Here is a 14,334-nt window from a genome sequence, read left to right as displayed (position 1 = left end):
TGCAGTGTTGTAGCCATGTTGGTTCCAGGATATGAAAGAGGCGAGATGGGTGAGGTAATATCTTTTATTAGACCAACTTTTGTTGGTGAAAGAGACAAGATTTTGAGCTACACAGTGCTCTTTTTCAGGTCAGAAATACTACGTCATCCACCTTGTCTCTCTAGTATGTGAAATGGAAGTTATAGAGGATGGGAGAGTAAAGTGAATTAGTACTCCTGTTTATGACAATTTACCCAACCTCTGTCTGCAATTTAAAAAAAAAAAAATCTGCATAGATTTTAGAATCAGTAAAAAGCTACTTAAATTGTGGCCACTGAGTACTCATTATGCTGCAAGATGCCATTTTACCTTTTAAAGTGGAAAGTGATAATGATTTAACATTTTATAGTTGCCTAAAAAAGGTAGTGAAAAATCTTGTGTACTTTAAATATTAAAAAAGCTACAACTGACTAAAGAATCTGCAGACATGTGAGCTTGTGTTCTGATAAAGTAAGCTAATGAAGAACACAAAAATTGCTCTCAAAGAGATGTTCTTGGAAGATTTTTAATTTAACAGCGGTTCCTACACCATTGATTGTCAGGAACCATTCAAAATTCAATATGTTATATGTGTGGATAACTTTAAAAAGAGTGGGGTTTCAAAGAGGAATGTGGAAGTAGTTTAGTAAAAAGGAAGGGTATATAGAAATTTATAGTTAGAGTAATTAATTAATTATGAGGTAGTCCATACCTGTATTTTGAAGATGCGTGAGGAAAGTAATTCTAAATAATACATTTTGGAAAGTCACAAATTAATAGTTTGTATTTTTAAAGCACTTCCATCTAAGGATCTCAACATTTTTGGAGTATATCTAGATTAGGAATTTTTTTTTACTCATTTATCTTAGTCTAGATATACCCTAAATGTTTGTAAGGCACTTTAACTAACATGTTTTAAAACCCTAGTGTATTTTAACTTTCTCTGTCTACGCTAAGGTTTTAAAACATTTTAATAGACATTAAAAAAAGTGTTATCCTATCCTATGCTACCCTTATAAAATTAAGACTTACAACACCACTGTGAATGCAGGTCATTAGCAAATATACTGTAGGGAACAATGCTACATGGCAAAGGAATAGACTGTAGGACTTAATGGTTCTATTCTATTTCTGATTTTTTATTAAGAATTTTTTAAAAATTACCATTTAAAGGGTACACAGTCAGAAAATTGGATGTCCTGGAAATAGTTTTAAAAAGCACAATTTGGATGTGTCCCTTTAATGGCAGTGTTGAGAGGTTATCTTACACAGGGGTTAGTCTAGCTGATTATGTATGATTTTTTCAGTAACTGTACAAACAGCTGGAAAAAGGCATATGAGCACAGGAAAGCTTTTGGACAGTGGTCTCCAACCTTTTTACGCACAAGATCACTTTTTGAATTTAAGATCAACCCAGGATCTACCCGGCCCCATCCTCACTCTCCGTCGCTCGCTCTCCCCCCACCCTCACTCACCTTCACCGGGCTGGGGCAGGAGGTTTGGGTGTGGGAGGGGGTGCAGGCTCTGGGCTGGAGCTGAGGGGTTTGGAGTGTGGGAGGGGGTTGGGGCTGAGCCTGGGACAGGGGATTGGAGTGCAGGTGAGGGGTATGGGCTCTGGAAGGGAGTTTGAGTGCAGGAGGGGGCTCTGGGCTAAGGTAGGGGCTTGGGGTGCAGGAGAGGATGAGGGGTGTAAGCTCTGGGAAGGAGTTTGGATGTGGGGTGCAGGCTCAGGGCTGGGCCAGGAGGTTAGGGCCTGGGTCTAGGAGAGAATTTGGATTCAGGAGGGGGCTCTGGCTGGGGCAGAGTGTTGGGGTGCAGTAGGGGGTGAGGGCTCTGGGAGGGAGTTGGGTGCGGGCTCAGGGCTGGGGCAGGGGGTTGGGGTGCAGGAGGGGGTGTGAGATGCAGGCTGCGGCTGGGAGGCGCTTACCATAGGCAGTTCCTGGTCGGTGGTGCAGCAGGGCTAAGACAGGCTGCCTGCCTGCCCTGGCCCCACACCGCTCCTGGAAGCAGCTGGCATGTCTCTGCGGCCTGGGTGCCCGCAGGTGGTTCTGCGTGCTGCCACTGCCCCCGTCCTCCAGTGCCGACTCCGCAGCTTCTATTGGCTGGGAACTGCGGTCAGTGGGAACTGTGTGGGCAGCGGGCATGGGCCTGTGCCGGCTGCTTCCGGGAGTGGCGTGGGGCCGGGGCCAGGGCAAGCAGGCAGCCTGCTGAGCCCTGCTGCGCCACCAGACTTTTAGCAGCCAGCGATTCACTGGCAGAGGCTCCAGGATCGACCAGTCGATTGCGATTGACTGGTTGGTGACCACTGCTTTAGGAGGTGGGAGAAAAATATGTGGAAGGCCTGAGACAAGAAACCTTTTTAAATAAGCAGTGCTAATAAGATAACTGGTGAATTAGAGCCTTGTCTTATTCATAAGAAAACTTGTGTACATGGGAGAGAAATGACCAATGTTTCTTGTTCTAAAAAACTGGCTAATTTAAAATTCTGTTGGCAATCATATCAGTAAACTAAGTCAAGTAAAGATATCAGGCAATCATGTGATCCTACATAATTGTCTTTTGACAAGTTACACATGTTGCTGGTTATCTTCTGAGACACTCAGTAAATAAATTGGGATGGCTGGTTTGATGTAAGCTTTGTATGGATAATTTAAAATAATGTCTGATTCCATGCATCTTTACAATTTTTTTTTCTTTAGGCTGTGTAGAGAAACTGCTAGCAATTGCTGTTTGGGTTATGTATCCACAGACAGACCAATATAAGTGATTCAAATTTTTAACTATTATTTAAAGAATCTCTTAGTTAAGCACAATGTTTTAGCTATGTTCTTTTCTTTTAATTTCTTTGAATAGCAATGCACTTTTCTTGGCTTTTGTAAATCTTTAATTTTTTTAATGACATGAAATACAGCTTTTAAAAATGTGACATGCTTTATTGTTAACTTTATACTAATGTAGTCCTAAATGCTTATATTTCAGTGCCAAATCTGCACTTACAATTTTTTTTCAAAATTACAAGTGGGTTATTTTTGCTTATTTTGGTATCCCGTTTTGAGATAGATGCCTTGGTAAAAAACAAAGCCTTGCTTTGGAAGATCTTCAGTTCTTCTATGGATATGTAGTACTTAAGAACAAGCAGCATTCATTTCAAGCTTGAACTATAAATTAATAAAGTAGCATGAGATAGTGAGACTAATTTCAAGTGACACTTCTGTGTTTTATCAGTGAAAGCAAGTTGAATACGTTGGTGCAGAAGCTTCATGACTTTTTGGCTCACTCATCCGAAGAATCTGAGGACGCAAACTCGCCTCCAAGACTATCTGTGAGCAAAAGTATAGGTAAAAATATATATATTTTCCCTCTTTTAAATGTACACTCTTATTCAACATCTTGGAATGTAGTGCAATAAAATGCATTTTGATGTACAGATATGCAATATTGTTCTTGCTGTTTCCTTCTTAAGTGGAGATATCTGGATAAATATACAGTAGATTCTTGGTATAAATTGCTTTTCGTTTGTGAATATAAATGTTCTGTATGTTAAAACATTATAAAACCAACAAAAAAGTATACCAGTATTTGTTCCTCAGTATTCCGTTTCATGGAAGTTAAACTCTGTGTTCCTGGGGTTTGGGATGTTTGTATCTTCCTCTGGGATACTTTTGGTTCAGATTTCTCATGGTTCCCTATATTAACACTGTGTAATAGACATATCTTGTTTTTCTGCTGAAGTTAAGATCTTTTGACCCTCACAATTGTGGAACAGAGTGTGGGGGAGTTGCTTTCATGTTAATTCACAAAGTGTTTTCACAATTAAGTCAGAAACCACTGAAAACAAAAGGGCTCTTCTAAAGTAAATGATTAAGTTTCTTCTCGAAAATTATTGGTATCTCCAAAAAATCTAATAGGTAAGTGCTGGATTTAAAAACAAACAAACTTAATTTTAACTACATTCAATAATGAAAGCTTTTAAAATAAACACACAGGAGAAAATTATAATCTAATGTATAGTAGGAATCTGGCTTTGTTATAGATATAGACCTTTTCAGACTCCAACTTTCTTAAAATGCTTTCCATAGCAATTAACTTAAAAACTGTTATGAAGTGACTGAGAGAGGAAAGTTGGGATTGTATTAGCTGAGGAATATAGTTTCTTCTATTTTCACACAGATCCATGGGGTCTCTAAAGGGACGCTTTCAAGAGAAATAGTTAACTTTTCACTAACAACTCATTTACCTTATTAAAATTGACAGAAATTTAAAATCTAATTTTACTTGATTACTATCTGTGGTTTTTCTCTTGTACTTCTCAGATCATATAGTGAAATAAGAGTGGTCATTTTCACTTTGTAGTTACTTCAGCTTTCTTGTTCTCCTGATATAACAGGATGCAACTGTTTTGCATTTCTAATGTTGTTTAGGAATATTTGAAATAAAAATTATTTTTATACGAAAAAAATAATTGCTCTGTCCGATACTCAGCATTGATTTCAATGGAGCTAAGAGAATTTACATCAACTGAAGATCTTTATATTCATATTGGGTTATGTAAAACTTCTGTTAAAATCACAAACTTCTGCTATACTTGATAATATCCATTAAATCAAAGGGAGTTCTGCTTAAAATTTCATTTGAAGTATAGCATTTCTGAAAATATTGTCCCCTTATTACTGCACTGTAGTGTCAACACTGACTGTATGATTCAGTTTCTGTTTGGTACTTCAATACTTTATTTCAGGGCACCTTTGCCAAAACCAAACTGTGACATGGATAAACAGATAATATCTGTCATTGTGAAGTTGTTCTGAGGAGGATACTGTTTGCAGCACCTCTTTCCTGGTCCTGTGTAGTTACAAATGTGACTCTAGCTCTTGTCCGTGAAATAGAGAATTACCGTGGAGCAGAGATACACCGATTGCTTATTCCTTTTGACAAATTTCAAGGGTGTGTGTGGGTGATATCACACACACATACATTATATATAATTACAAAACACTACTGTTCCCTTGTGCGTACGAATAATGATAGTCTTTACTCCTTTGGTTGCATGCTATTTTTCCATAGGACCTCTGCCTCCTTCAGTGCCCTGCTCTGGGGATGAATTGTGTAATAAAAAAAGATGGTCTTTAAAGGCACCTTCCTCATTTGTTGGAAGGTGTCTAGTGAATGAGGCAACGGATTTCAGAAAGAGAAAGGAGGTCTCATGGTCTTCATTGTTGTCCTGGAGAACTGGATTTTGGCCGTGCCTCTGCCACAGAGTTCCTGTGTGATGCTAAACAAGTCACTTAAACCAAACCTTTGAGGTGCTTGCTAATTGTGTGTGTCTCATTTTCTGAGTGCTTAGCTTGATATCTTGAAATCTGATTGTCAGAAGTGCTGAACACTCATTGAAATCAATGGGAGTTGTCCTTTGAACATATTCTGAAAGTATTCTGAAAAATCAGATCCTAGGATTTTCAAATTGGGTCCCCAAAATTAGTGGATGTTTTTGACCATAATCTCTGTGCCTCAGTTCCCCATCTGTAAAAGCAGGATATTATCACCCCCGCATCTCAGAGAAGTTTTGAGAAGACCAATTAATTTTTCTTTGAAGCACTCAGCTTAGTATAGTGATGAGCACCATAGAAAAGCCCATGTGGAAATAATTTTTTCTTCATAACAGGATTTGAACAGTCTACAATAAATTGAACAATGTGGAGAAAACAGAATATTGAATAGCTGCTCATTAATCACTGTTTATCCAGTGCACTGAATGAGGGCTGCAGTCCTGTAGAAAAATACTGTGTGATCATATAGTTTAACACTATATCGTAAAGCATGCACACAAGGGGACTGAATGAAGCTTGTTTGGGCAACTTTAATCTTGGAAGTTCCTAAGTTTTGTGTGCCTGATTATGCAACCTTAGTGGTCTTTTAACTTAGTTTTTGTGTGTGTAACTTTTTCTCATTTTTTTTTTTTTTTTTTTTTAATAAAAGAACAACTTCGGTTTTTTCAGTTTGCTGTCATGTGGCATCACAACACCACATGGGTGGAACCTTTAGATACACTACACAGACTTCTGCCACTTGAACTAGTGGAGTAACTGATAGCAATAGTAAGTTGTTATCCTCTATGTGGATCAGTACTAGAGGGACATCAAACACACATTTAACCAGTGGTTTTCACAGATATTTGCTGACAGAGGAGGAATAGTGAGACTCAGGAATCTGCCATTCCAGGCTCTGGAGGGGAGTGTTCTCTAGTGGTCACAGCCACTTCTACCCATTTCCTCCAAACTTGACCCCCTTCTGCCTCATCCCTTCCAAGGTGTTCCAGTCCTTCCCCTCCCCTTCCCCCTCCCCGGCTCCTTGCACCAGTCTTAGTATCCTTATCTTCCCAGTCTCTACTCAAGCTTCTCGTTCCAGTCTTCTTGCCCAGCAAGTTCTTATTCCCCCCTCCAGGCTTGCTGTCATAGTTCAGATCTCTGACTTCATCATTCTCTCATCCCCTCCCCACACCTAGTCATGGTCTCTGCCCAGCCAGTTCTGATTTCACTCCCTTTTGAGCTCCTTGCCCACTCTCTGTCCTCCCCACCCCTCCTACTCCTAATTGCATTCTTCTTGTCCAGTCTGTCTACCCCTTCCCCACTCTGACTCCTAGTCTTCTTGCCCAGCAAGTCAGTCTCCCCTCAGCTTCCTGCTCCAGCCACTTCATGTCCAACTGCATAACTGTTGTCTCAGTCTCACCAGACTTTGTGTGCCAGTATACGTTCCTTCCTGCCCAGTCTGGCTTCTGTCTCCTGTGTATTTGAATCGGGCAGCTTCCTCCTTCATACTGCACTGCCTGGATGTGTTACAAGAGAGTAGAGGTGTCATTGAGAACATAGGAAAGACAGGCTCCCTGCTCTCAATTCCCCACCCTGATGCTCTCTCAGCTCTGTACCCCTAGACTGGAGAGAACATGCTTAGTTGCTGTGTGGTGATGACATGTTCAGTCTGGTCAGCACTGTGATGCGAGGGGGTGCAACATGCTCAGTCACTCTGTGGGCACGGTGAGAGTCCGGTAACACGTAGGTGCAGTGAGATTTGAGCATGCTCAGTGAAGATGGATTCTTCAGAAATTTAACTGCTAAAATCAAAGTATTCTCTGCTGAGCATGTGCAAACTGAAATTGTTACTATTTAACCAAAGTTAGGTGACTTTTAATGGGGATGCCAAGAGGGACATCCTTAGCACGTCACCCCTCAGCCAAATTTCAAGTAATTAGTTGTCACAATTTTGGCATGAGTGTACCTTATACCCCTCTCTTGGTCTCTTAAGGGCACCCGCTTAGGGTTTTAGGTACTCAGCCGTCGCCTCTCAAGTGGAGACATGCATCTCTCTTCCTCTTGATGGGGATTTTAAGGCTTCCCTTCCCAACTCCCTGCACTTTGATATTTCTAGCAAGCCAGTCTACTTAAAGGCCAGTCTACCTGTGCTTTGCTTTCTGTCGGAAGGCTATGAACAGCATATAACCATCAGTTTCAAGTTACCATACTGCTCTTTCTAAGCAAGCATGTTTATTCTTAAGGTAAAAGCATTATAAGCGGGGGAGGGGGAGAAAAGTTCCTTCAGGCATGCTAAAAGCTTACCATAGGTTACCCATTATTCTTATAGGGCCTTAGTAGGCCAGAGTCTTTCCAACCCTTCAGTTTAAATGCAGCCCTTTTAAGCCAAAAGTCCTTTCTTGGTTTTCCTAGTCTCTTGTAACCCAGTTTGACTCCCTGTATGTAAATACCCCAGCAGGTGGTACCTGTCTGGTCAATGAGTGATTCTCCTTAATCACCCTACAGTGTTTTAGTTCCTGAAGGAGCTGTAGTAATTCATCCCCATGGAGTAGAACACAGTCATACATATAATTCCTGGCCCACAGTGATACATAAGCATAATATAATGTTTCCCCAAAGACACTGCATATGGTTGCAATATCTGTCACAACAGTCACAGGGTTTAAGGCCAGAAGGGACCACCAGATCAGCTAGCCTGACCTCCTGTATGTCACGTGCCACCAACACCACCCAGCGCCCACATGCTAAACCCAACAATTGAAATGTGACCAAAATGTTAAAGCCCACATAACACTAAACTGTTATGTGCCAGAGGCAGAGAATAGAAGGGACTGAACTGCACCAATGCCTCAAACCCCTGCAATGGCAGGGAATTGATTAAGTGAGAGATACCCAGATGACCCCAGCAAGTGACATGCACCTCATGCTGCAAAGGAAGGTGAACCCCTCCCCAAAGTCACTGCCAATCTGACTTGGGGGGGAAATTCCTTCCTGACGCCACATAGTGATCAGAGCCTGAGGATGTTAGCAAGAAAAATCCAGCTAAACACCTTGCTGCAAAACAGAGGGACATGAGAGCACTTAAGAGAAATGGTCTGAAGAATTTAATACATGGAAAACATACTTTTCCTTACTTTCACTTTCATAAACACCTGCATTGTATTGGCTGAAATTTTTCAAAAAAACATTAAGCCTGAGGCAGACACAGCCAGTGTGGAAAAATTCAACCCAAACAGTTTGCATAGTTATAAGCAACTGAAAATAGGTCTTATAATGTAAAGAGTGCTATGAGCCTAATCTATAATAATCACGTGATATCCTTATGAAAAATAACATTTTTGTACTTCCCATTAATCCATTTCCTGTGAGACTACTTCTAACATTCTAAACCTTTGAGCAATTTCATATAGCTGCATTATAAAGAATGCTGAAACGGAAATATTCCCGTCTCCCCCTCAAAAAACCTGTAACATTTCTCTCAGAATTACACTAAGTGGGGGTGCAGAACAGGTAATAATCAGTCCTGGACCAATGACATGTTTAAGGTTTAATATCCCACAACCCATTAGGGCTAGAAATAGGTTGGTATATCTGGAAAAAGGAGAATCCACAATATCAAATGGGATACATCACTTACTTTTAGCTGTGCTAGATAGGTCCTTGATATTTCAGTCCTTAAAGTCACAATGTTATGTACAGAGATTTCAGGAATTTATTGGTTGTTACTGCTCTTCGTGTAAAGCATATATAGTTGCCCTCTGGCTCCTGTAGTATGAGTTCTTTATTGGTGGAAAAAGGTTGAAAAATAGTAGCAATGACATTAAAAAAAAAAATCTAATTTTTTTTGTAAATTATTTGGCATATGTGCAATAAATGATGCTGTGGTGTTATGCAAAGGTTTTATTGTGCTGATATAAATCTCACTCCTCATCCCCACTGACTAATTGTCCAATTAGTAATGTTTTTTAATAATGCTGATAAAATGTTTATACCAAACCATCATTTATAATTTAAAGAATTGTTAGTGGTTTCTACCATTCAGTGAATTATACTTTTTCCCCCCCTGCCCAGGTAAAAGTAGTGGGCCTGAAAATAGTCCAACTCCAATGGAAAACAACAGGGAAGAGGTAGGAATAAAGTATATGGTGCATTTGATTTATAGTAATGCTGGTAATTCAAAAATGGCTGGTATAAAATATATTGATTAAATTTGAATTAAAATCTGTATTGGATTACACTACCATATTTGCTGAATGTGAAAGTTGATTAGGGAACTTTTTTTCTAAAAGTTGAATTAAAAAACCACAATATAACCTTTTAAATGTATATGAATGACATCCATTATGACTTAGGAGCAATTAAGCATTCACAATTTAAAAATAAAAAGAAAAATAATAAATTCAATGTGCTTTCATAGTTTTGACTATTTCCATATTTTTCCTATTCATAATGCATGAATAAATGTATACTTTGTGGAAGGTATCACATTGTACTATCATGAGGCTTCTAACCAGTATTAAATCTTTGCTGAGAAGTGGGGAGCTGCTGAAATTTTGTGGATTATCATGGTTGAGGATTGGCAAATTGCATAACAGTAAGTTATACCCCTATTCATGGAAGTATTAAGGCTGTCAATTAATCACAGTTAATTCACACAATTAACTAAAAAAAAACCCCTAATCACGATTAAAAAAACAATTGCGATTAATTGCAGTTTTAATTGCACTGTTAAACAATAATAGAATATCAATTGAAATTTATTATAAATACTTTTTGATGTTTTTCTACATTTTCAAATATATTGATTTCAATTACAACACAGAATACGAAGTGATCAGTGTTCACTTGATATTATTACACCTCTACCTCGATATAACGCTGTCCTCGGGAGCCAAAAAAAACTTACCGCGTTATAGGTGAAACCGCGTTATATCGAACTTGCTTTGATCTCCCGGAGTGCGCAGCCCCGCCCCCCCAGAGCACTGCTTTACCGCGTTATATCCGAATTTATGTTATATCGGGTCGCGTTATATTGGGGTAGAGGTGTATTTTTAATTACAGTTATTTGCACTGTGTAAAAGGTAAACAAAAGATACTGTTTTTCAGTTCACCACATATAAGTACTGTAGTGTGATTTCTTTATCGTGAAAGTGTAACTCACAAATGTAGATTTTGTTTTGTTACATAACTGCACTCAAAAACAAAAGAATGTAAACCTTTAGAGCCTACATAGTTCATTTAGTTCTACTTCTTGTTCAGCCAGTCGCTAAGAGAAACAAGTTTGTTTACATTTATGGGAGATAATGCTACCCACTTCTTATTTATAATTTCACCTGAAAGTGAAAACAGGGGTTTGCGTGGCACTTTTGTAGCCGGCATTGCAAGGTATTTATGTGTTAGATATGCTAAACTTTCGTACGCCCCTTCATGCTTCGGCCACCATTCCAGAGGACATGCTTCCATGCTGATGACGGGTTCTACTCCATAATGATCCAAAGCAATTCAGAATGATGCACGTTCATTTTCCATCTGAGTCAGATGCCACCAACAGAAGGTTGATTTTCTTTTTTGGTGATTCGGGTTCTGTAGTTTCTGCATCATAGTGTTGCTCTTTTAAGACTTCTGTCAGCATGTTCCACATCTTGTCCCTCTCAGATTTTGGGCAGCACTTCAGATTCTTAAACCTTGGGTCGAGTGCTGTAGCTATCTTTAGAAATCTCACATTTGTTCTTTCTTTGTGTTTTGTCAAATCTACAGTGAAAGTGTTCTTAAATTGAACAGTGTGCTGGGTCATCATCCGAGACTGCTATAACATGAAATATATGGCAGAATGCAGGTAAAACACAAAGCAGGAGATATAGAATTCTCCCCAAGGAGTTCAGTCACATATTTAATTAATGCTTTATTTTTTTAATGAGCATCATCAGCATGGAAGCATGTCCTCTGGAATTGTGGCCGAAGCATGAAGGGACATATGAAGGTTTAGCATATCTCGCACGTAAAGCGAGCAGCATTATCTCCCGTAAATGTAAACAAACTTGTTTGTCTTAGCGATCGGCTGAACAAGAAGTAGGACTGAGTGGACTTGTAGGCTCTAAAAGTTACCTTGTTTTGTTTTTGAGTGCAGTTATATAACAAAACAAAATCTACATCTGTAAGTTACACTTTCATGATAGAGATCGCACGACAGTACTTCTATGAGGTGAGCTGAAAAACAGTATCTTTTGTTTACCTTTTTTACAGTGCAAATATCTGTAATCAAAAATAATATAAAGTGAGCACTCTACACTTTGTATTCTGTTATAATTGAAATCAATATATTTGACGATGTAAAAAAAAAAGTCCAAAAATATTTATCATTTCAATTGGTATTCTATTATAAACAGTGCAATTAATCACACCCTCAAGTGACTCACGAATATTGATGATATGCTTTTGAGTGAGCCACACCCAGTCTTTAGCCCAGAAAGTTGTGAAGTGCGAGCCTTAACTGTTAAATGGACCCTTTGGGATGGGGGATTGCAGGGAAATAAAATCTTATGCAAGGGTACTCTACTATTTTTAATACTTCCTTAATTTCCTGCAAATTTGGTGCATAAGAAATATGGTGTATGATTCTGTGAATTTCTCAAATCACAATAATATTCCTTTATAATTTCTGATGCAGTGTATGCTTGGTGGGGTTCAAAGTATACATTAATTTTAAGAGATCTTAATCCAGGTAGTAATTTATAAACTAAAAAGTCTCGCCATTGAACCCAGCTACATTTACAAGCAAAACTTTAATTTTTGTTCTGCTGCCCTTGATATGAAATGTAGTATTAACAAGAAATGGGATATGATTGGTTTAAACCCAGGTAGAAATTGACTTCTGAGTTGCTGCTGTATACCTAAGAATCCAAGAAATTAAATTTTTGTTGATGTATGTTCTGGTCACACACTAACAGAAGTTTGTGACTTCAAATTTTTCCTTGTTTTTAGGGCAATAGCTCTTCAGAAAGATCCAAATCTTTAGGATCATCACGTTCAAAAAGGTTAGTTTGAAAAGGAAAATGTGAATAATACTATTTGTAACTAGGTGTCTTCCCTAACTTGGTCTACAGAAACAATCCACGCAGGGCCAGATTACCATAAAGTGTAGATTGGCATGGAGCCATTAACCTCAGGCTGATTTACACCAGCTGAGGAGGCTCATTATATCAAGTCCAAATTTACCCCCTTCCTGGAGTATGGCTTGATTAACAAAGTCTTTATGGTATCTTGTTTTCTATCTCAAGGCTCATCAGGCATAAATGCTCATTGGGTTCCTCTTTCAGGACTACGCACCCCACACCCAGGATTTTTTTCCCTTGGAAAAATCATTTCTTTGTATCCAAGTGGGGTAATGAGTTTACCCTGCCTCAGTGAGTCAGTAATACTCAGTATCAGAGGGTAGCCGTGTTACTCTGAATCTGTAAAAAGCAACAGAGGGTCCTGTGGCACCTTTAAGACTAACAGAAGTATTGGGAGCATAAGCTTTCGTGGGTAAGAACCTCACTTCTTCAGATGCAAGTCATACCCAGTTTACTCTTTACCAATAAAATCAATACCTGGTAACAGTATGGGGTATTTCAGGCATACACTGCCAGCCTGATGCACTTCAGTTTATTAATTTTTTTTTTTTTTTTTTTTTTTGCTCTCTTTCAAGAAGTAATGCACAAAGGTAATTGCTTATCAGTTTGTGCCTAAAGAAAACAAATTCTCAGTGTGGCCAAAAATAACTGCATTTTAGCAACCTTACACTGATCACATTCCTTCTTGTCTTTTGCTGTCTTATGGTAAACCTTACGGTTCTGTCCTTCACAGCCTTTTAAAATATGTAAAACAAAACAACATATCTTTTCTCTGGGCGGATTAAAAAAAAACCTATGTGTCTCTAAGAACAAAATTCCCCTTCTGTTGTTTACTGTTGTCACTCTTGCCCAGTCTATTTCTCTCTGCTTCGTCATCTCATGCAGTTAAAATTAGATTAAAAAATAGAATTTAAAATTACAAGGTTCCTGATCCATTGAGATTGTGTTTGATTGCAAAGCACCATGTACACCTAAATTGCTATAAAATATTTATCACAAATGTGGATTTTTTTTCTGTTCATACAGGAAACCTACAGTTGTAACAAAGTATGTTGGATCAGATGATGAACAAACCTTACCCGAAACTGTAAATGAAGATGTTTCAAATGAAAACTCAGAAAATGATGTTGATATGAAAAGCTTACCTAAAGGTAGATCATGCGTTTTCTGTGTGTCTGAATTCTGTGAATTAGTGTCAAGACTATGATGGAATATGCATAATAGCCACAAAGGGAAACGTTGCATACTTTGTCTGTGTGTTTTTTTTTTTTTTTTTTTTTTTTGTAATATGCCAGCCTTAGCAAGCAGGATACTGAGGACCTACTATGATGATAGCATTCAAAAGGTTAAAATATTTTGTTTTAAATGTCTGCTTTGAACCCCACATACATAAATCACTGGATCTACCAGGATGCACTGAATACTTAATTCAAAATATGCATTGAAATCCATATTTTTGTGGAAATAAAGACATGAAACAGGAAATGGTATTTTGGTTTTGTTTTTTTGTAAACATTCTGGGTAAAATTTTCATAAGTATCTAAGTCCCATTTGAGAATGGGATTTAGTTCTCGTAAGTGACTGACTTTGAAAAATTTACTTTTAAGCAAAGGGTATCAGAGGTTAGGCCAGATCTTGAAATATATTTAAAAACAAAACAAACAAAAAAACTTGTAATTTTGGGTTATTTTTAGGTACAATACTTTTAAAACACCCTCTACACCATATTTTTAGTTTTAGCATGGTTTAAAAACAACAACAAAAAAGCTTGCTTTTCTTAGCTCTATAAAAGCCATAGTATCCCAGAGAGACCACTACTGCCCCTTGTGCCAGAAGCAGTCATTGTAGGGTTATTTTTACAGAATGTTGTATTACTGCAAGTTCCCAGGAGACACAGG

The 14,334-nt window shown here is 38.4% G+C and overlaps 1 protein-coding gene across 7 annotated transcripts in view; it reads left to right on the top strand.

The window, feature by feature from the left end:
* The window catches only part of ATRX (ATRX chromatin remodeler), a 138,216-nt gene that overhangs the window by 14,072 nt on the left and 109,810 nt on the right, over nucleotides 1–14,334 (top strand). For all 7 annotated transcript variants that reach the window (XM_005291792.5, XM_065556605.1, XM_005291793.5 and 4 more), the window contains 4 exons: nucleotides 3,244–3,356; nucleotides 9,396–9,451; nucleotides 12,306–12,358; nucleotides 13,463–13,587. In XM_005291792.5, coding sequence (XP_005291849.2) covers nucleotides 3,244–3,356; nucleotides 9,396–9,451; nucleotides 12,306–12,358; nucleotides 13,463–13,587 — 347 coding nt within the window. The remainder of the gene's footprint in view (nucleotides 1–3,243; nucleotides 3,357–9,395; nucleotides 9,452–12,305; nucleotides 12,359–13,462; nucleotides 13,588–14,334) is intronic.

This window comes from Chrysemys picta, chromosome 9 (genome assembly GCF_011386835.1).
Source record: "Chrysemys picta bellii isolate R12L10 chromosome 9, ASM1138683v2, whole genome shotgun sequence".
Classification (NCBI taxonomy): Eukaryota; Metazoa; Chordata; order Testudines; family Emydidae; genus Chrysemys; species Chrysemys picta.
The sequence above is the reverse complement of the archived record's forward strand: the minus strand, read 5'-3'. Positions and strand labels throughout refer to the sequence as shown.